Source organism: Lycorma delicatula, chromosome 6 (assembly GCF_047948215.1).
Source record: "Lycorma delicatula isolate Av1 chromosome 6, ASM4794821v1, whole genome shotgun sequence".
NCBI lineage: Eukaryota > Metazoa > Arthropoda > Insecta > Hemiptera > Fulgoridae > Lycorma > Lycorma delicatula.
Window position 1 is genome coordinate 161,510,055 of NC_134460.1, and position 23,107 is coordinate 161,533,161.

General features: G+C 33.2%; 1 protein-coding gene and 1 long non-coding RNA gene across 4 annotated transcripts in view; one reads left to right on the top strand and one right to left on the bottom strand.

The window, feature by feature from the left end:
* The window catches only part of LOC142326426 (uncharacterized), a 48,895-nt gene extending 34,208 nt beyond the window's left edge, over nucleotides 1–14,687 (top strand). The window contains exon 3 of the long non-coding RNA XR_012756781.1: nucleotides 14,040–14,687. This is a non-coding gene — a long non-coding RNA (uncharacterized LOC142326426). The remainder of the gene's footprint in view (nucleotides 1–14,039) is intronic.
* Nucleotides 1–23,107, bottom strand: part of LOC142326424 (uncharacterized) — a 77,729-nt gene that overhangs the window by 49,540 nt on the left and 5,082 nt on the right. For all 3 annotated transcript variants that reach the window (XM_075368917.1, XM_075368916.1, XM_075368918.1), the window contains exons 2-5: nucleotides 13,023–13,163; nucleotides 12,161–12,295; nucleotides 6,785–6,964; nucleotides 4,928–5,095 (exon numbers count right to left, since the gene is read on the bottom strand). In XM_075368917.1, coding sequence (XP_075225032.1) covers nucleotides 4,928–5,095; nucleotides 6,785–6,964; nucleotides 12,161–12,295; nucleotides 13,023–13,163 — 624 coding nt within the window. The remainder of the gene's footprint in view (nucleotides 1–4,927; nucleotides 5,096–6,784; nucleotides 6,965–12,160; nucleotides 12,296–13,022; nucleotides 13,164–23,107) is intronic.

Here is a 23,107-nt window from a genome sequence, read left to right on the forward strand (position 1 = left end):
CTTCCACAAAACACGTTTTTTTCACATTCCCCACAGTACTGTTTTTTCGTAACTGCTTGGTCTGCTTCTTAGTCACCTTCCTCCATTCATATCTCATCAGTTTTCTTAGGGAGTCTTTCGTTCTCCATCCTCCTTATTTATCAAAACCATTTTCAAGAACTTTTCTCTTATACTGTTTACATTTGATGCATTCTTCATGAAGTGGTTACTCATCCTATCCTTTCTTTTTTCACTCGCTAGCAGATCTGCTAGCGAGCGAAAACCTTGATCACTTCTGCTTGAAGTTTACTCCACTCCTCACATTAGCCATTCTGTCATATAATTAACCACAGGCACAATACATGTATTGAACATAGGCGTTGTTCCTTTTATTCCACAAAAAGTACCCTGTGCTTCAGAGAACTAACAGTTCTCTGTTAGGAAGGGAAGGAAACACTTCCCTTCCTCGACCTACTAGCGAATTCATTCTTCTGTCTGTTATGGAATCACCATTACTTCCAAGGATGAATGAGGATGATATATATGGATGTAAATGAAGCATAGTCTTAACACAGTCTCAGGTTGACCGTTCCTGAGATGTCTGGTTAATGGAAACCAACCACCAAAGAATGTACAATCATTTTCTAGATAAACAGTAGTTAACTTACCTAGGTAAGTAAATTTATTCATCTTTTTCAAAGTTTTACCTTCAGTTGTTAGATCATTTAATGAATCATTCCTACCCACAATCATTATCATACTTTTCTTCATACTTACTTTCAAAACAGTGCAATTTATATGCTAATTTTATGCATCCAATTCCTATACTTAAGAGCATGCAGCTGACAAAACACTGAAACTGTTATCGTCTGTAATTATAAGGACATAAATACAACTATTCTAACAACAAAAAGGAATTACTTCAGCATCGTCTGAATATTTTGATAAATTCCCTTTAGGAAATCATGGAAAATCCACAATCAGAGCATTACAACAAAGCACTAAATTAATGGATAAAAAAGATATGTGCCTGTAATATAATATTTTATTAATGTATGATATAGTTATATGAAATAAAAGTAACACAATTTTGTGAAAACAATTAATTATAATGGTACAGAATAAAATAAAATCTTGGAAATAATTAGTTCACAAATATATCAGTATATATTTATATTAATATAGTAGTAATACAAGGGAGGTTGAAATGTAATACATAATGGCAAGTAACGGGATAACAAAATTTCGAACGAAGCGACAACTGCTACTGTCTTTTATTTCATTCCCCTATAACATTTCAAAACTCTGATTCACAACCTATTATATTCTGTCAGTTGCCACTGTAATGAAGTAAAGTGGGCAATAAAATCTCGTCTTCAGAAGCCGGTAAAGTGAATATAGTTAGTGAGCCTCACAACAGTCAAATGGTTTCTGTGAGTGATGAGAAACACCAAAAGGAGGTGGATGAATCAATTCAAAATAACTGATGCATCAAAATACACAACACGCATCAGCACCTGGATTGGCATATCGAAAGAATGAGCTGAACTCAATATTGCACAGCTAGGCTACCATAAAATCTGTTTCGTGGTGGGTGCTACTCAAACTTGCAGAAAAGAACAAATAGAAATCAAAAGAGTGCTGTAAACAGATTCTGCAACGTTATCGTGTTGACATAGATGATAGTTTTATTGTGATCGTTCACAAAACTTTGAGGCATCATTACGATCCAGACAAAAACAGCAAAAAATGGAATACTAGGAAACAAACAACCCTTTGCAAAAAAGTTTCTTCACACTGTTGTGCGATTCCAAACGTGTACATTACCGACTACCTGGAAGTCAGGTCGATTGTAAATTCTGTTCAATACATAGAGACGTTTAAACATTTTAACCGATAATTCAGCAGCAGGATAATGCTCGACCATACATCACATGCAACCACTCTTCTAAGGCTCTTTTGGAGTTGAACTTTGTACCTTTTTCAGACCCTCTGTACTCACCAGATTTGTGTCCTGCTATTAATTGTATTCATTTCACTACAGATGATAAAATGAAGCAGTGGATCAAAAAGACAGACAGCATTCTTCATTGACAGAATCAGAAAACTGGTTCACCATCAGAAGAAATATATAGCTGTAAATGGTAATTGCTTGGGAAAATAAATTCTTGTGGCAAATAAAACGTACTTTTTTGCTATATTTGTGAGTTAAGACCGATTATGCATTACATTTCAGCCACCCCTCGTAATAATAATAATAATAATTAGTGTAATGATTATGCAGAGAACTTAGCTTCATCAAATCAATACTCGTATTTTGCAGCGTGTATATAAAATAGTGGGTTGGCTATATATTTTTGGATTCTTGTGTCAAAATAAACAAAAAATATCAGTTTCCCCTTAGTTTCTTCTTCTATTCTCCAGAATGTATTTATTAATGAAAATGTTTTATGTCAAGGTCGGATTGAGAAATCACAATAATGCCTGATACACTCTATATTCACTCTATATTCACTTTAAAAGCTGTTCTGTTGTAAACAAACCATGGCTTTGTAGTAGAATGCCTCAAAGGTTACCGGTACAAATGATATGTTTCGATGGTTTGTGTTTGATGTTTTCATTTGGTGCCGACTGAATCGACTTATTAATGAATTAATTACTTTGCAGCTATATTTAAAATTATATCACTGCTGATAAAAACACAACCGACAATAAAGTATTACATAAATTACTGTAGGACTAACAAATTTAGTTATCCATACATAACTTTTTCTTTTTTTTTCCTGTTTAGCCTCCGGTAATTACCGTTCAGATAATACTTCAGAGGATGAATGAAGATGATATGTATGAAGTGTAGTCTTGTACAGTCTCAGTTTGACCATTCCTGAGATGTGTGGTTAAGTGAAACCAAACCACCAAAGAACACCAGTATCCATGATCTAGTATTCAAATCCAAGTAAGAATAACTGACTTTACTAGGACTTGAACTTTTACTAGGACTTTACTCTTGACTTCCAAATCAGCGGATTTGGGAAGACGCGTTCACTACTAGACCAACCTGGTGGGTTATCCGTACATTACTGCACTAACACAATCACACATGCTGCAGTAAAATCTCATTATAACAAACAGCTAGGATAGCTATTATGCTAAACACAGTATAGACACAATTATACCATTGTTGTCTAATAAATAAAAAATTACAGTATAAACACATTTTCAATTTCAAAATGGTGGCAATGTCAATATTTCAATCCTTTATAGCTCTGTAAGCCTTATTTTGTCATATTCTTTTTTTTTCTTGTAAAAGTATTAAGCATTTTATTGTGAACAAAATGATACCTTAGTTTTGAAAATCGGTTGAAAAATAACCATCTTATGACAGAAAATGCCTGAAAATTATCAGCCAGATCTCATCTCCTTCTCTATTAAATCAAGTATTGATTTATTAATTGATTTACTATTAATTATTCTTATTTATCATTAATATTGTTAATATTTTTTCTTTAATTAGTTACAACGTATGTAATCATTTTTTCAAGTTAAAAAATACAAAAAAATAATCATCTGAGATAATCCAACAATTTTATTTTCAAAATAACAAAAATTAATATGATTTTAAAATAATTAACTTTTATTTTTCGAAAAATCAGTAATTATTATGATTGCTATAAAGTCAATCAAAGGAGATATTCAAAGCGACAACCATTACAAATTGCACAAGTCTGCTCTTCTGCTACAAGACAAGCTTACACGCACAAAAATTCCTGGATTATTCATTATTTTAATAAATCAATTCTAATCCTCAGATTTAGGTCTTCAGTACTGAGGACTGGAGTGAAATAGTATTTTTTAAATGACTCCAAAGATCAAAACGTCAAAGATAAAGAGGGTTTAAGTCAGCTGATCTGACAGTTCACTATACTGGCCTGATGTGACTTATCAATTTTTCAGGAAAAATTTCATGCAGGTGATCTGTTACCAATCAACAGAAATGTGCTACCAATCAACCACATACATTTACTCTTACTTCCAGAAATAGGATAGATCTTCCAACAAATCGGAAAGATTTTCTATCTATGGTTGAGGTAATTTTCTCCAATTTAGACGGTTGGTAGAACTGCAAGATGCAATAGATAGTTATTAACAATACCTGCCCGCATTCACAACACCTTCCTACTGAAACAAGCTTCATCTGTGAATAGAATGTTGGCGGAGAAGAAGAGAAAAGGTTTATCTTCAATAATCTCTCTATGAAATCAATTAGACAGATAGAAGAGGGGATGAAATCTGACAGAAAATTGGTCACATTTTCTGTCAAAAATCGGTTATGTTTTCAACTGATTTTCAAAACTAAGGTATCATTTTGTTTAAAATAAAATGTTAACATTTTTGCAATAAAACGTAATGCGATAAAACAAAGGATTACCAAGATAAAAAGATCTGAAAAATTGACATGGCTGCCATTTCAAAATTTGTGAATGTGTTTACACTACAGTTTTTTTATTTATTACACATTGTCGGTATAAATTGATGTACCAAGTATTGTGATTTAATAGGACTTTTTTATCTTCACACTAGAATCTGAAAATGTACAGTCAGCCTACCATTTTAGTCACATTCTGTAAAAAAAACTCATGCTGCATTATTTCAAAATAAAAGTATAAAAAAAACCTTTACCAGAAGGCTAGCTCTTGCTCTAAATCAAGCTTCTCTGCAGACTACCGCTGGAAGCATTATCAGTAAAGAAGCAATTTTATGTATGTTGGTATCATTGTGAACAATCTGATAAATAAAAATTAACTGAAAAAATTCTTGAGATCCCACCTCTTAAGAATGCAGTTAAGAAGAAAATGACTTGCTATATTAAAACATTTTAATGAATAACATTAGTTATTTCTATTTATAAAAAAAAATTTACAGGACTAAATGAAAATAGCCAACATACTTTAGAAGAATACTTTCGTTGCCTCTTAACCAACTCAATTATAGCTCTACGAACTGACTGTAGCTTGGACTGCTCTTCCATGTTAATTTCCATTATTTCATTGTAATGATCGGCTACCAACTTATCTTTAAGAACCCGATAGTAAAATAACGTATCTAAATAGTATTCCTGCCAAAATTGGAAAAAATTAAAACGTTACCATATGACAGTAAAATATTAAATATTGTTAACTAGCAGATTATTAGTTAAAATTTATATTAAAAAATATTCAAACATATTACATAAAAAATGTACTCCATTGCCTTCTTTTTTTTTATTACAAGACCATAACATATATTTTCTTGTCATTGTAGTACTTTTTTTTTCAGTTACTGCTAAGCTAATTGCCAAAGTTATGTTTTGAGTATTTTGTTGTTTTTTTTTCTTATATATATATATATATATATGAAAAATCATTAGAAAAAAAAAATCCAAAATTATCCAGTATGGAAACTATATCCTATATTAATAGTCTATGAAAACAGATTTATTATTTGTGACTTCGGCTATTTCCATTTTATCTATGTTTCTTAACCTTTTATTTTCAAAATGTAATCGATTGAAACACCAGATTGTATACAACCATTTCATTATAAAGAATACAATTCAACATCATCCAGACCCCCTTTTTTTCTTTTTCCTGTTTAGCCTCCGGGAATTACCGTTCGGCTATTACTTCAGAGGATGATGTGTACGAGTGTAAATGAAGTATATTCTTGTACAGTCTCAGTTCGACCGTTCCTGAGATGTGTGGTTAATTGAAAATCAACCACCAAAGAACATTCTTATCCACGATCTAGTATAAAAATCCCAGTCCTAATACTAGTAAAGTCAGTTGACTTTACTAGTACTTGAACGCTGCAACTCTCTACTTCCAAATCAGCTGTTTTAGGAAGACGCGTTCACCGCTAGACCAACCCGCTGGTTCATTCAGACCCCCTATCGTATCCGGTGCTTATTTTCTCAGGCGCTAAAGTTTATAGCAAAGAGATAGTATTATTAGCGGTATGATAATGACTCTCCACGAAATTTTTGTACTTCAAAATGTTTTGAAGTACAAAACATTTAAAATATTAAAATCTGAAAATGTTAAATTCAGAAAAATATTAAAGATTACAAAGTTCTTTGAGCGTGAGTTTGGTGGCCTCTATTTGGTATTTTTTGTCTCGTAAATAATTAAATCTCTAATGTTAACGCTTTTGATTTTCTAACTAGTAGATTGGTTTTAATGGATTTTTTTTAAATATTGGATGAACAAAATGAAGATATTAAAGACTTGCAACTCTTAATCGAAGTCCAGTTTGGTGTAACGGCCGATCAGAAATCAGTTTTGGAATTGCCCTCACATAAACCAGCAAGTAATGCCGGTTTATAGCTTAAACCAGCAAGTAATGCCGGTTTATAGCTACACCTAGCTTAACGTACAAACATATTTAATGTTCGTCGAGTAAATGTTAAAGCGATGAACACACTCGTAATAAAAAGCTGAAGTTTCTGTTATTTCTATTTCATCAGGGTATCTGTTTAACAGCAGGTAGGTTTTCAATATTAACTAGTTTAATGAATGAAAGCTACCTCATATGTTAGACCGTGAAGGATCAAGAGAATTTTTCCGATTACTATAAGCTAATATGTTTTGAAATATTTTACTGCGCGTAAATAACCTTGAACTGCTAGTTCACTGTTTACTCAGCTCTCGATTTCATTTTATCCGTGTAAACGGTTTTTATTTTATTAATTAACTAAATTATTAAATTAACAAAAAAAATGACTAGAAGTGAAAAAAAAATAATAAATAAATAAAATAAAAATAAATACATTTGTCAACTTCTTTTCTTCACTATTAATGATATGATTGTCGAGGCAGGTTAACTGAGGCAGAGCATATATAATGTATGAACGATAGTTGGTGCAATAACAAACTGGACATGTTTTATACATAGAATCTGAAAATACCAAACTCTGCAAACTCGATAAAGATTTTAAACCGTTTAATACCTGTAACAAAATGATAAACTTAACATCTGTAAAATACTGTATGTCTGAAATAGTAATGCTTAGTTATTTGACCCTCACTAAATTCTTTTGGGCCCGATAAAGGATTATAGCCAGTTTTTATGAATCTTGTTTAAATACTTGAGCCATAATAACAAACCACATAAGTAACATTACTTCCTTGTACGCCTATTAAATTACAAATACACTTCTTTTTTTTTTAAATGAAAAGTACATATTTTATTTCATTAACTTCTGATATTTTTTTATTGTTATTACCATATATTGTACAATTTTTTTTTTTTAAATTATAGGTTAATAATTTATTAATAAATCAATATATTTAAATTTTTAAAAAAAGTTAAAAAAGGAGATGAAGTCTGATTCGAACCGAAGTGCCTTCTTGTAAGAACCAAATATTTCATTAATAAAACTTTATTTGGCTATAATTCTAGAACCAATATAAAGTACCACTTATGTACGATACATCGTTGAAAAGGCTAAACATCTTATGGCTAATCGTTTTTGAGTTATACGAGATACAGACGTCACGCCGAAACTAGTCAAAGTGGAATCAGGGGTGGTCAAAATGGATATTTCCGTTGAAATCTGAAAGCCGAGATTTTACGCGATCACAATACAGTATAACCCCGCTACAATAAAGTTATCGGGGGGGTCTTACGTTAACACCCGCGTTATAGACTAGCCGCATTATTTCGAGAAGTAAATAGTAAATTTTAAATCACAAAAGGGGATATATTAAAAAAAATAGGCAAAAAATCAAGAAATAATGGTTTAACAGAAAAAGCCGATACAGTGTAATGTGTACTTACATAGAAACAAGTTAAGTGCAGAAGATACGAGATATTTTTTCTTTGAATGTAAAGTGATTTTTAAAATAAGAAGTTTTGTTTTTAGTTTTTTCTTTATAATATATGACTTTACACTTTGTAAATGCAATAAATGACGATATCACTATCACTTTATTGCTCCATTCATGTTATCACACAATTTATATTTTCCAGAACGTCAAGTCCGACTGTTTCATCTACCGAATCGATAAAATAACGCAATTTATCTTCTTCTTTCACCCAACCGTGTATAGTACACCTTCAGGCACACCGAATCACCGGGATAAACTGGCTTTTGAACAACCTCCTTCAATAATCTAAATTTCAATAATTTCTAATCTTTCAATAATATCTCATTTTTCCTTTACAGAATACGTTTTTCGTTTAGACGACAAGTTAGGCAAATACGAACGAAAACAACAATACAAAATCTAAGAAATTAACCTTTTTTCCATTTCCTGTTTAGCCTCCGGTAATTATCTTTCAGATAATACTTCAGAGGATGAATGAGGATGATATGTATGAATGTAAATATAAATTTACATTTATATTTATATAAATATAAATGTAAATGAACTAAGACTGTACAAGACTACAGTCTTGTACAGTCTCAGTTCGACCGTTCCTGAGATGTGTGATTAATTGAAATCCAACCGCCAAAGAACACCGGTATCCACGATCTAGTATTCAGATCCGTGTAAAAATAAATGACTTTACTAGGACTTCAACGCTGGAATTCTCGACTTCCAAATCGGTTGATTTGGGAAGACGCGTTCACCACTAGACCAACCCGGTGGGTCCTAATAAATTAACCGACGTAATAAAACGATACTGATTAACACAGTAAAAGCAGCTCGCAATAAATCACAATACGTAACAACATTCAGATACCGTATGCTGTGCCTTGTACAGGCAGCACATTGATGGTGTTATCGCTGTTACAAGAAATGAGTCATGTGCAGAATATCGTAAGAATTTCTCCTATTACCGTATTAGAATCATAGTTTAGTTTTACCGAATATGTTTTAGGGAATTCCAAGGCTTTAAAATTGGTCTTGACTAATTAACTAGAAACGTATTGTTAACAATTTTAAAGGATTTATGGTGGGTTTTACACCGATATCGAATACAGTGGGTAGGGGTAACTAGCATTTCTTCATCCTATTTTATTTTTTCAGATATTCAGGTATTTTTTGGGGGACAGGTTATAATCCACGTTACAGCAGGGCTATACTGTACTTCCTTTACTTCGTTCAAGAAAGTTAAAACACACACACACACACACCACTCTCTTTCGCTCTCTCTCACTCTCTCCCTTCACATAAACATGTATCTCTAATGATTCAAGATCCATGTGGTCTGTTTTTATTACAGATGTTTCTTACAAAATACGAGTAAGGAAATATCAACAGTATAGATCAATTAATTCTTATACGTGATCTTATATTGCCGGGTTTTCATCAGACTTCTGAAAATTAATTAAGTATTTACATGATGTAAAAATATGATTTTTTATTTACATAAAAGCAATAGCAAATTAAAAAAAAAAAAGTATGGTAGATTCTGTTGTTTAATAAACAAGTTGTTATGCTGGTTCTGCAACATTTTTGCTGTCGGTGACAGTGCTAAAATATAAAGCGCTTCTTCATCGTCGTCATTTATTGTAATTAATTGTAAAATAAAAGGATCAGATTATCAGCTCAGTACTTCTTTATGTCATCTGTCTTCCGGTCATATTTCATTTACTGAAACTTGCGAACTGTAACTCTGTACGCTTTTCTTCTAAAACGTCAATCGCTTTCTTACATTACGTACAAGATTCGTTCGAGTAATTTTCTGCCTGACCCAAAAACAGGCAAGTACGGCCAAATGACTATGATATTTGTACGATCCTTTAAAAGGTGTGCTTAGAAGTTTCAGGGTGGTGTTTTTAGTTACCTGTTTGTAAAGCAACAATTAAAGAAAAAAAGTTTTAATATTTTCTGAAAAATATATAAAATGGTTTTCCAACTGTTATATAGTATATTATTTTTAAATATTTAAACTGACCAAAAAGAGTTAGATCCCACTTTAAAGGATTCTTTCCCTTCCTTTTCGACAGTAAAACATGGGCTGCTGAATTTAAGCCGAATACATCCGTTCTAGATGATGAACGCTCTGGACGCCCAAAACCGCTTCATCGGGAGAACGACAAAAACGTCCCAAAATGCTGAATTAAATGATCACAGAGTGAAGGTACACGAGCTTGCCGACATTATAAATCTCGATAGAACGAGTCTACCGCATTTTACAGAACGTTTTGGGGATGAAAAACCTTTCCACTCGGTGGATACCGTGTTTGTTAATCAACCAAAAACATCATTCAGATAAACGCTTCTCGAGGACCTTTAAACCTGTTTAAGGCAATTCTGCTGAATTTTCTCAATTATAAGCTAGAAACCGAATAGCAGTCCAAACAGCGAGTGGAACCAGGTGAAAGAGTGTCAAAGAAAGTGAAAACTGTTCCAGCTGTAGGAAAACCTTGGCTTTGGTTTTTTGGGATCCTCTTCGTATGGTACTGGACTATGTGGGAAACATCAGGACCATCAGCGGGGAGTATTATGCAACGCTACTGGATCGATTGAAAAGTGCTATTGAGGCTAAACCAAAAAAAGGGCTCTTTAACCACAGTTGTGCGCCTGCACGCACATCTCTGGTCGTTACTATCTACATTTTGAAATGATTTACACGCGCCGCATTTGGCTCCCAACGATTACTTTCTCTTACCAAAGTTGAAAAAAAACGGCTTGTTAGATAAAAATTCACTTCAAATAATGAAATAAAGGTGAGAGAACCGCTTATTTTCCAGAGTTGGATAAATAAAATTACATTGAATGTATTAAAAAGTTTGAAAGCTGTTGTCTGAATGCATCGAATTGCAAATATCTACGTTGGGAAATAAAAAAAATCTTGTGTTTTCTTTGTTAGGCCAATGTCATACACATTAGTCTTATTAAAAACACACAAAATATAAAAACCAACTCAACTTTTCTTCAGTTACCAGGTAAACAATAGTTTATAAAGCTACATACAAATTAACAGATGAGAAAATATAGAAAGTCTTTTAATTTTTTTTTTTTTATACTCTACTATGATCTGGAGTTCTAAAGATAGCACACCCTATTTGCTATTTTTCCACTAATGCACACCATTTGTGGGGCTTCATCAATAAATTTTTTCCTTTACATTAATTTAAAACAAAATTTTAAAAAGCTTTTCGTTATTAATAGTGAAAAGAAATTAAAAATCTACAGATTACACTATAAGTTATATACCATGTGTTCCACAAAGAGGTTCCCACAGAGGCTTTTGATTTAGTATCATTCACCCACTTCCCCACTGATTCTAATGAAACTTTACAGACCTTTCAAAGAAGGTTCTAACAACGTTCTGTGAAAATTTCAACCCTCTAGGATTTATAGGAACAAAAACAATAACTTTATCAAGTAAAAAATTCAATTTTTGATAGCCACATGTTTTATTCGTTACAAAATAACTGGTAAAAATCATTTAAACCAAATGATGTATTGTTAAACAGCTGTTCAAATCAAATCAAATAAAATAAATTAATTTGTCATAACTGTGCTTCACTTTCTTGTGCAAACATTTAATTGTTAAAATGGGATTTACAACCAAACAAAAAGTTAAATGTTGTGCATGGGCAATTGCATTTGACAATCTAGCCCTGAAATATGATATTTTAGAGTTGAATTTCCTGATATAGATCCACCAACAAAAATGTCAATTTCTAAGTAGAACTGTACATTGTTGTAAACTCGCAGTAGAGTTAAAAAATACAGCCGATCTGTTGATGCAGGAAAAGAGGAAATGGTATGTTGTGCTTCATCTCTGTGACCTCCAGGTAAACCTTAATTAATTGAGAAAAGTTTCATTAGATACTGGTCCGCCATATTGACTGTCCAGAGAATAGCAAAAAAGAATAAAGTAAAATTTTTTAAAAGCCACGTGGTTCATAATCTTTTGGAAGATGGCCCGGATAGTAGAGTTGAGTTTTGTTCATATATTATTGAGCATCATGAAGTCAATCCAGACTTATATTAACGTGTTGTATTCTCAGATGAATCTACTTTCTACCTTACATAATAAGCAGGCTTAACTGTAATTTCTACAGTACAAAAGCCCTCATATTCTTGAGCAGAAGCAATTTAAATCAAAAGGCATTAGAGTCGGCAGCTGTTATCATCGATGGTGTATTATCCTACAACATAGATAACAAAATGACTGCCAACAGATACATAAAACTGTTAAATCAACATATAAATAAACTACATCTAAAATAGCAGTATACCTTGAAATTCTCTATTGGATTACCAGACACATTTAATGATTTTAATTTTGTACTAGCAAAACAAGTATCAGGTATTGTACTAATTCCGTTGTTAGCGATGTATAATTCTTGTAAACACTTAGGTATGTTTGGACTCTGAAATCAATAAACAAAATATTACTTTATTAAACGTTTAATTTTTTAAAAGGAGAAAACACAAACATGAGAGATAGTACGTTGAAACAATCTATTTTTGGTTATGACCCAAACTCCCCGTGCAATCCAAGAGGTTTCTACAGAGGAAAACTAAATTTTAAATGGAAATAACTAAGGGGGTGGTGGTTTTTGGAATCATCATTTTAAAGGAATTATAAGGTAAATATTTAGATACAAAAAACATTGCATTACATCTTGACTGAAATTGTGATCATTTAAAATTTGACACGGTTAGTTTCAAGTGATTTACAGTACCTATTACTTAATTGTTCAACAATAAACTAAAAAAACAAAACTTAGCAAATATTCCTACCTCAAATGCCCTACCACTGCCTTTAGTTTACTACAGGCAACTAGCTGCAAAAAATATTAAATGGTCACTATTTTAGCTAGGGTTGTAGTAATGCTATGTTTTTAATCAAACTTTTTGTTTTTTAATAACTTTTAAAATGGTGTCACAATCCTTTCTATTTTAAAATTGAGCTGTACTCGATAGAGGCTGAGTATTTGAGGTATGGCAGTCTAATACACAGAAATACATAATTTTGAAGTAGAAACATTTGCCACATATCTTTTTCTGTGTCTAACGGTTGAAAAATTATTTAAGGGATAATATAATTATTGTAATTACAATTTATTAATGAAAATAAATAAATGAAAAGTTTACCTCAATAGTGGTTATATTATTATTTGACAGCCATAGAACATGTAGATTCGGATGATCTTTTAAACAAGGTATAGAAACTATTTCATTTGAATACAAATATAATTTTTTCAAATTTCTACAGTTTGCAATATCATGAAAACTCTGCAAAAAACAGAAGTAGAAAATCATTATTATTACAGTTATTATCGAATTAATTATTATTGATTATAGTAATAATTCGTCATGTCAATTATGATCCATTAACTTATCTTAGTTTCATATATCTGTGGTTGTAATGCATGGTGTCAAGCTTGACGTTGTAGTAGCTTGGCATATTGATTCATCAAAGAATTTTCAAACAATTTATATTCTTTTGATTTCTACATTAATTTGTAAAAATCTGTATTCGGTCCTAGTGTCCTCAACCCATCATGCAATTTAATTCCCGTTGGTACCAGGAAGTTAAAATTTGTACTTTAAATGTAAAATTCATCCTGGTATTTTAAGTTATAGATGCTTAAATATTTCCCAACCACCACTGTTATTCATCTCCAAAGATTCAGCTCTTAATTTACAAAATTACAAGCAGATTTTATTATTGTCCTTATTTTCTGAAGTATTTGAAAAAATCATGAAAAATTGACAAATCTTATAAACCATAACCTGTTGAAAAACAATCATGATCTCAGGAAAAAATTTCAACAGACACAGCCACATCCAATTTCCCAATTTTTAGAAAATATTTTAAATTCCATAGATTCAATCTCAGAAAAAAATTTGTGATTTAGGCCCACATTTTTTAACCAATGTAAAAATTTAGTCGCTATGGTATCGGAGGAGCTGCTTAAAGATGGTTAAATCATACCTTACCAACTGTAAAGAGGTAGTTGAAATTTCATCTCTTAATATGACCTACACATACATGTAGAAAGTGTACAGTCACAGGGAAGTGCCTTCAGTCCTGTGCTTTTCTTATTTTTTTTTTTATTAATTGACTGTCTCAAAATCTTGAACCATTTATTGTTACTCTCTTTACAGATGACACAACTGTATCAAGATAATTAAAAGGACTTGAAATTCTACATTAGCGGCTCAAAAAATTATTAAACAAGTGGATTGTAACTGACTAAATTTAAATACGGGTAAAAGCATTGTATTGCATTTCTCAGTTAGATGAAACACTGCTGATTTTAAGAGAATAAATGATAATGATAACATTTCTGTTACCCATAAAGCAAAATTTCTGGATGTTTATTAGATCAAACTGATTTCATTTGGAATAAATAAAAACTGTACTGTTTTGCTTTCAAACGCCATAATAAAATGCTAAGCTTGTCATCATTAAACAATTTAATTATGCGCTTATGTATACTCCCAATCTGAATTATCTCTTAAGGGTCCTTCAAAAAGTCAAGAGTTTTCAAGATCCAAAAGTGGGTATCAAATTATTGTGTGGCCCCATGAATATGCAAGTCAAGTAGACCAATATTTAGAAATTTAAAGTGTTAGCTTTTCCATGTGTTTATATTTATGAATGTGTAATCTTTGCTAAAAAGAATTATCACTTGGATATTATTTCATCAGAATAAGTGATATCAAAGTAGACAACAAAACTGTTTTCATGTAAGTCAACAGAATACTTGAGCTTATGAGAAAGGGCTTATATATCATTCTATTGTTGTTTTTAATAAATCACTGAATCGTTTAAAAAATAAATAATTTTTATTAATGCTTTCTGAATTGTGAATTATTTTGTGGATATTTTCTTATATTTAGTACCTTCATCTGTTTAATATTTTTAATAATTAATGTATTCTTCAGTGACATTTAGTCCTGCTTTCTGCTCCCTCTGTGAAACTACACCATACTAAAAATTCTTACAGTACAATTTTAAACAGAACAATTTTTGAGCATCATAATGTAAATATAGATGAAAATGAATAGAAGGCTTATCAATAACAGAAAAAAAAATAAGATTCAAAAAAATTAAATCATGTACTTGTTTTTTTCTAAATTATTAAATATCAAAATTGTTACTTGATGAAGCTGCAAACATTTCTTCAAAGCAGTTGTTCAATATGGCCACCATTTCTGTTCAATGCAGAAATCAGCTCGATGAATCATTGAAAAACCACACCTGCACTCTTATCTACAAGTGGAATATCTTCCAACAATTTAACATATTTGTTTGCAAAAAATGCAAGTACCGTTCCATTGAGCCTTGATGGTAAGAAAAAAGGGTTTATGAGATTATCACCAAGAAAACCACACCAAACATTAAATGAAAAAATGCGTTGGAAATGATTTTCAGCAGTCTCATGGATTGATAATGTGGTTCGATCAGGATATTGAGAGACTGACAATTTAGAATGTGTATATAATTACAGTTTATTGGTTAAAAAGGTTCATAATTACAGCAAAACAATCAGTCTTAATTACAATGGTGATAAATACAATAATGAAAATAATAATATTAATAATAATAAGTAACAATATTAAAACTATGACAAATAGTAAATACACAAATATCAGTCAGTGTAATTACAACCACCATAATAATCAGGATAATAGTAACAATAATAGTAGTAAATGATAATAATAATACACATCAACCAAATAATAATAATAACAACCAAATCAAACTAACACATGACATAAAAACATAACATAATCAAAACAGTAAACATAACTTGAGAAAATCATAGCATAATACATTACCATAATAAAAACAGTAAACAATCATATCACACATCAAACAGCAATAATAAACGGAGATTACACACACAGAGATTAATAGTAATAAGACAGAGTGAAAAATAAATAATCGTTCAGGATTTATTCCAGGTAGATAAATAGAAAACCAGAATTTAGACCAATTAACAAAAGAAACCCCTAGTCTTAACTCTTGTACTAGTCACTAGTCTTGTACGAGTATTAAACAAATTATAGTATAAACTTCACTTGCAAACACTTTTGCTATCCACAAATAAAATAGTTTATAAATGAAATTTAGTTTATTTCTTTCACTTATAGTGAAAGAAATATGTATAATGATCTATATAATGATCTCTGATCGCTTTCAATGCATATAACTTAACATCATTCATGAAATCCTCAGTTTTCTTTGCCACTTCCTGTAATCTTAGATTTAATGCTAACTGTAAATCTCATACCATTAATCGCTGGGTTTACATCGTCAATTGAAATTTTCATATCACCGAATTGTTTGTTCACCTTTATAACATATGTAGCAAACAAAGCATCGATCCATCCGAAATTTACTGCATCCTCCTCTGTATGAGCATCACCGACGTTGCATAAACTGTTTCCTTTCATGTCATAATCACCGCAGGGGTCAAGGCAAAGCCTAAGTCTGGTGGACCTTGAGAACCCTTGTCAAGTTTCCGATTACCCCTCCCACTACCAATCTTTAATCTGGGCATCTTCTACACATAAGAAAAATAAAAAAAATCAATATATTATTACGACCGCCGGTGATGGTGTAGTCACTTAAATTATACAATGTTCTTTCAATTTCTCTACTATGGAAACCATTTCGTTGTTCACACCCGTATTACCAGCCCTACATTCATCGTATAGATCTTGAAGTCTATCGACTAATTCATTTGGATCATCTCAGTAAATGTATTCAGGTCTCGACTGTCGTTGATTGGAATGGTCTTAGCAGTTCAGAGACACTTGGTCCTGTATCATAATCATTTTTTTCGGCGGTTTTTCTCTACTAGTAGATGATCGTTTTGTTTCTGGAGATTTTGATTCATCGTGCAGTTATCAGTATAGCTCTGCCTTTTGGCCGCTTTTTCGGACTTAATTATCCCTCATTAACTGCCTCATCTTCAAAGGTACAAGGTCTTTGGTCTAAACTGAACGCAGTAATGCATCACTGTCATCATAAGATTCCTGAGTTTGTGTAGGAGGATAACTAGAGGGCGGTGGTTGTAACGACTCCAACCTCAGTGGTGGGAGAGGTGGCGGTCTTTGAAGTGGACTAGGTGTAGGCAATCTACTTTCCCTACGATCTTCAATGGAAGTGAATCGATGGGGCTCAGAATCCGAATCCTTCTTCAACTGCATGAAATATGTCCTTTACTAGACGTAGAGACAATAGGCTGGGGAGAAGACGGTGACAGATGACTTTCATTTTCACTTCGCTGTATAAGGCTCCTTTTCCGATCTTGTTTACGTCTTGAGGAGAAACTACAAGCATTTCATGAGGCGATAAAATGCTTTCATGAGGGCTACTACTGAGACAAGACTGTTTTGGTACATCACATAGAACTAGAGAGTAGAGATCTTTTAATGACTGATCTGGTCACCGATCAGTAAACGGTATATGTCACACTAAGGCTCGCAGAGATTGTGGTGATTGTGGACATGTTTTCAGCGTAAGGATTCACATACAGTTTTGGTGTGCTTTCGCTAATAGGTGCTTGTCTAGGAATAGTGCTGAAGGAATATGTTTCGTTTAAAGGTTTTTTGACTTAAATAACTTTTTGATGTAGTTTATGTACTTGTAGGATTTACTACTTTTCATCTGACCCATTGGTATTTTATGAGCATCTGTTGCCTGAGTATGTTTCTGTAGGTTTGCATGTCGCTTTTATACGACTCATCCCCAGGCTTTAAGTCAGGGGTTTTGTAAAATAACAGTTCCAGCAATCCGGGTGTTAGTTTAAACGTTTGTTCGTCGATACGCATTTCACCTTGGTCAAACTCATGTACCAATAACCGTCAACGTTCTTGACCCGAAACATAGGATCTAACTTTTAGATTCACAACTATTGAGTACACGTTGTAGAAATTGTACTGTGTAATATGCCATATGTTTCTTTTCTATGACATCGTGAGCCTCCTCTTCAATTTTTCTTTCACCTATAGTATCTATATTATTAATCTTGTTTCTAGATATGGTGCCATCTTCTTTCTCATCACCGCGTAACTCTTCTTCCTTGCTAGTCGAAGGGGTAGATGATACTACCGGTCGTGTAGTTGATTCCGTCTAATCCAAGATATTACCAATCTTGTTCTTAATCATACTTAAAGTTTCTTTGATTTCCCTTAAACGGTTTGATTAGGGGTTTCAAAACTTTAGCTAACGCTTCATCAGTCTCAACTAAATTGTTAATTTGCGCAACCTAGCCATTTCTAATTTCAGTTTTTCATGCTTCACCATGATTGACACAGTCTATATGCTATTAAAACAATATGTTGTAGTGATACCATATTATGATTATCAGAGGTGCAACGATGCCGTTAACGATACAACCGATGTCAATTTAATAACTCAGCTTATTGCCTTCGCTGTAGGCCTCATCCGGACATCTTGAATGTCCACTGTTTCTCTTATATCAAAAGTGTTGTCGAGCTTCTTCAGGCGATATGACCTGTTTATCTTCAGAGTATGGAAAGTGACATCTCATGTATATGTCATTAATTTTCAAGAAACGATACTTGGGCTGATATAACAACTTGGAAAACACGTAAATATTTCTGTAGCGTAATCCGTTCGGATGGAACAGAAAACTGAAGGCGCATCTTTACCACACACTGAACTACCGCATACTATACACCTGATAGTACTCAGCAATAGTGGGCTGTGTCTTTGCCGTAACTCACCGCCACCACAGCCGCTTGTCACGGTGATGTTGACCAAGTTAGACACCGTCAACTTTTGCTTGTTTGATCAAATTCATCCCTATATTTCGGTTACTCCTATTATTGTTTCAATACGATATCTGATTGATCAACCCAGGAGTTGTATGATTTATCCAATCCCAAGAATTTGACTAGTAACTTATCACCTTTACGACGGATTAGATGCACGTCTTTATAGTTGCTCTTGTTTAGTTCGTATTCACAGAATTTACCTTTCAATATTTCATCATGAGTGTGGATCAATTCATAAGATGTCCGCTTTCAGCATGCACAGTGTAGATCTTAAAGATTTTATTGGACCAACTCGGCAGATATTCTTTGGTGAAGGGTTTCTAGTACTGATTATGTGTACGTAGTCGTACACTTTGAATTTAGATCGGTCTTACCGTACTGGAGTTAATCCTTCGCAGTATCAGCTCTTCGTTCCCTTTATTAACATCTTTCAGCTTCATCTCTGTAGTCCAATACGCCGTGTTGTTTTATATTCATGTACTAGTTTTGGAAGCAAGTCCAGCCAGTTATACGACGCTTGCACTGTGAATTTTGTCCATATTTTAGTCTTTAACGTCCTGTTGAACTTCTCAACTATAGAAGCTTTTTTATCAAAGTGAGTAAAGTAGTGGTTGATACCGTATTCCTTTAGCAAGGCCTTGATCTTACTATTGTACCACTCCTTATCATCATCCGTCTGTTGGTAAAAAAAGTGTTTCATTTTCTACTTTTTCAGTGTGGGAGTCAAAGCCGTTACACGTCGTCAGCGGCCTTTCTTTGTATCGGCATGGTGAAATGCAATCTATAATAGTCATAATATACCTATACCCTTTGTTTATTTTAGAGAAAGTTATCATCTCGACCAAGTCGGCTTGATAGAGATCATTGAGTCCATCAGCTGTATTCTACGAGTCGTGTAATTGCGTCTAGCCGGTCGATGTAACTCTTCGGCTATCTCACGTTTATGTTGTCAACCATCTCTAAAAAATAAAAACATCTATATAATCATAATAACAAAAATACAGTATTTATAGATCAAACAGTATAATTCCTGTGGCGTATAGCAGTGACCCAAAGCTAGAGTGTTCACATTATTAATAGACATTCGTTTGTGGTCATAGTTCACCAGAGCTCGCTTATTGGTACTTAAGTGTCAACATTATTGCTTAAATGTCAACATTATGTTTTCACAATCCAAACAGCCGAATCGACCTGTGTAATTCATGGTAAGCAGGCATTGTAATCGTTGAAGGTGATTTCATTTTTTACTACGTTTTTCTTGACTTCTTTTGCTTTTTTGTACACCTTATCATTACCGGCAGGTAATGATAATGCTTTGGATGGTCTTTCGCATAATCCGACGAATCAAAGTGACAGATCAGATCTGTACCTCTCATGTCGTCGTAAAAGTCGTCTGTTTCGATCTCGTAGATGAAGCTGTCGGTATCCATATACAGTAGCTGTATTTTAGAACCGAATTTCGACTTTATGACTGAGTAGTGAAAAGTCGTACATCAATGTTTTACTTAATATCTAAGATTGTTAGACCGACGTAGATGGGTTTATCGAGATAGACGGTACTTTTCAACATTTCTATACAGACCAAGTTTTCTTTATACATATAACACGGTCTTTGATGTCAGCATGGTGATGAGTTTAGAGTTTCCGATCAGTTACTAGTTGAATTTCATTAGATTTCGGACGTGTTCCATGCATTTACCGAACATTGTTCATTAGCTTGTAGAAGTCTTTCCTGAAATCATTCCAACTTTTTCGTCTTAAAGCAGTGTTGAGATTGATGTAACCTTTTAGTCAAAGACTCTAACAAGACTGTAACACTTCACGCATCTTTGTCACTAGCAAGCCATTTCTGATCACCTGCTTTAGCTCAACACAATGGCAAACGTAGTATTTTTTCGGAAATAGTGTGGCAGTAGTTTGCTACAGACAGAACCGGGCGGCTTTTCGTTGGTCGGCAGAAAAGGCAGCTCGTTGTGTAAATTATGGAGATGAGAAGGATATTCAACGTTGACCTCGAAGGTGCAACCGATCTCATCATCATCTGCAAGCGACATTAGATTGTTGAATATGCGTTGGTATTGTCGTTCGTCTACACATTCGAATTACCCGATGAGGAAAGTAACGACACATACTCCAGCCGTAGAGATGATTAGCATCGACATAGGCAAGATGATAATTGGGTAGGCGTGGATCATAGGTCGGTTTGTGATATGAATTGTTGGATTCGGAGCGTTTCTTTATACATGTCGTTATACCGTTTCTTATGCTTGAATCGATGAACACGTACATGTCCGGATCGGTGAGCAGCTCTAACTGAACTCGTGTTTTATACAGCATGGAGTTAAAATCCAGCCCTGGAGCCGATATGGTATGGGACGCATTACATATCCCTTTTTTATCTCTGTATTTGAACCCTATTTTTTTTAAATTGCTGAACATTTTATTCCAGTCTACGTTATCTTTTTAAAATACCAAGTATGTTGGTTTCTTTTTCATTAATCTTCCTTCTACTATTAATCTGAGCGCTAAAATTGCTTCCCTTGTCCCTATACTTTTCCTGAAACCAAATTGGTCTTCTCCTAACACTTCTTCCACTCTCCTCTCAATTCTTCTGTATAGAATTCTAGTTAAGATTTTTGATGGCATGACTAGTTAAACTAATTGTTCTGTATTCTTCACATTTATCTGCCCCTGCTTTCTTTGGTATCATGACTATAACACTTTTTTTGAAGTCTGACGGAAATTCCCCTTTTTCATAAATATTACACACCAGTTTGTATAATCTATCAATCGCTTCCTCACCTGCACTGTGCAGTAATTCTACAGGTATTCAGTCTATTTCAGGAGCCTTTCTGCCATTTAAATCTTTTAATGCTCTCTTAAATTCAGATCTCAGTATTGTTTCTCAACTTTCATCCTCTTCGACTTCCTCTTCTTCCTCTATAACATCATTTTCTACTTCATTTCCTCCATATAACTTCAATATATTCCACCCACCTACTGACCTTTCCTTTTGTACTATAAATTGGTGTACCATTTTTGTTTAACACATTATTAGATTTTAATTTATGTATCCCAAAATTTTCCTTAACTTTCATGTATGCTCAATCTACCAATGTTCATTTCTCTTTCCACTTCTGAACACTTTTCTTTAATCCACTCTTCTTTCACTAGTTTGCACTTCCTGTATATAGTATTTCTTAAGTCAATAGTTCCTTTTACATTCTTCATCACTAGCAGTCTTATATTTTCTACGTTCATCCGTCAGCTGCAATATAATCTCTGAAATCCAAGGTTTTCTACCAGTTCTCTTTGTTCCGCCTAAGTTTGCTTCTGCTGTTTTAAGAATTTCCTTTTTAACATTCTCCCATTCTTCTTCTACATTTTCTACCTTACCTTTTTAATCAGACCTCTTGCAATGCCCTCCTCAAAAATGTTCTTTACCTCCTCTTCCTCAAGCTTCTCTAAATTCCACTGATTCATCTGACACCTTTTCTTCAGGATTTTAAACCCCAATCTACATTTCATTATCACTAAATTATAGTCGCTATCAATGTTTCCTCCAGGGTAAGCTTTGCAGCCGGCGAGTTGTTTTCTAAATTTTTGCTTTACCTGATACCTTGCAGTACCTTGCAATACCTTGCAGTATTGCCTGGCTTTTTCCATGTGTATATTCTTCTATTATGATTTTTAAATTGGGTTTTGACAATTACTAAATTATACTTCATGCAAACTCTATAAGTCGGTCGGTCCCTTCTTTCATTCCTTTTGTCCACCTCATATTCTCCCACTATATTTCCTTCCTTGCCTTTTCCAATGCTTGCATTCCAATCTCCAACTATTATTAAATTTTCATTCCCTTTTATGTGTTTAATTGCTTTGTCAATTTCTTCGTATACACACTCTACCTCATCATCATCATCATCATGGGCGCTTGTAGGCATATAGACGTCAACATTCGTTGTCGGTTTAGGTTCTGATTTTATCCTTATTACAATGATTCTATCACTATGCATTTTGAAATACTCTACTCTCTTCCCTATCCTCTTGTTCATTATGAAACCTACTCCTGCCTGCCCTTTATTTGAAGCTGAGTTAATTATTCTAAAATCACCTGACCAAAAATCATTTTCCCACCGAACCTCACTAATTCCTACTATATCTACATTTATCCTATCCATTTCCCTTTTTAAATTTTCTAACTTACCAACCTTTTTTAAACTTCTAACATTCCACCCTCAGACTTGTAGAATGTTTTTTTTAATTTTCTGGTGACCCCTTCCTTAGTAGTCCCCACCTGGAGATCCAAACGGGTGGCTAGTTTACCTCTGGATTATTTTACCAACAAAGGCGCCTCCATCTTTGTTACATGAAAATGCAGAGCTACATTTTCTTGGAAAAAAAGCAGCTGTAGTTTT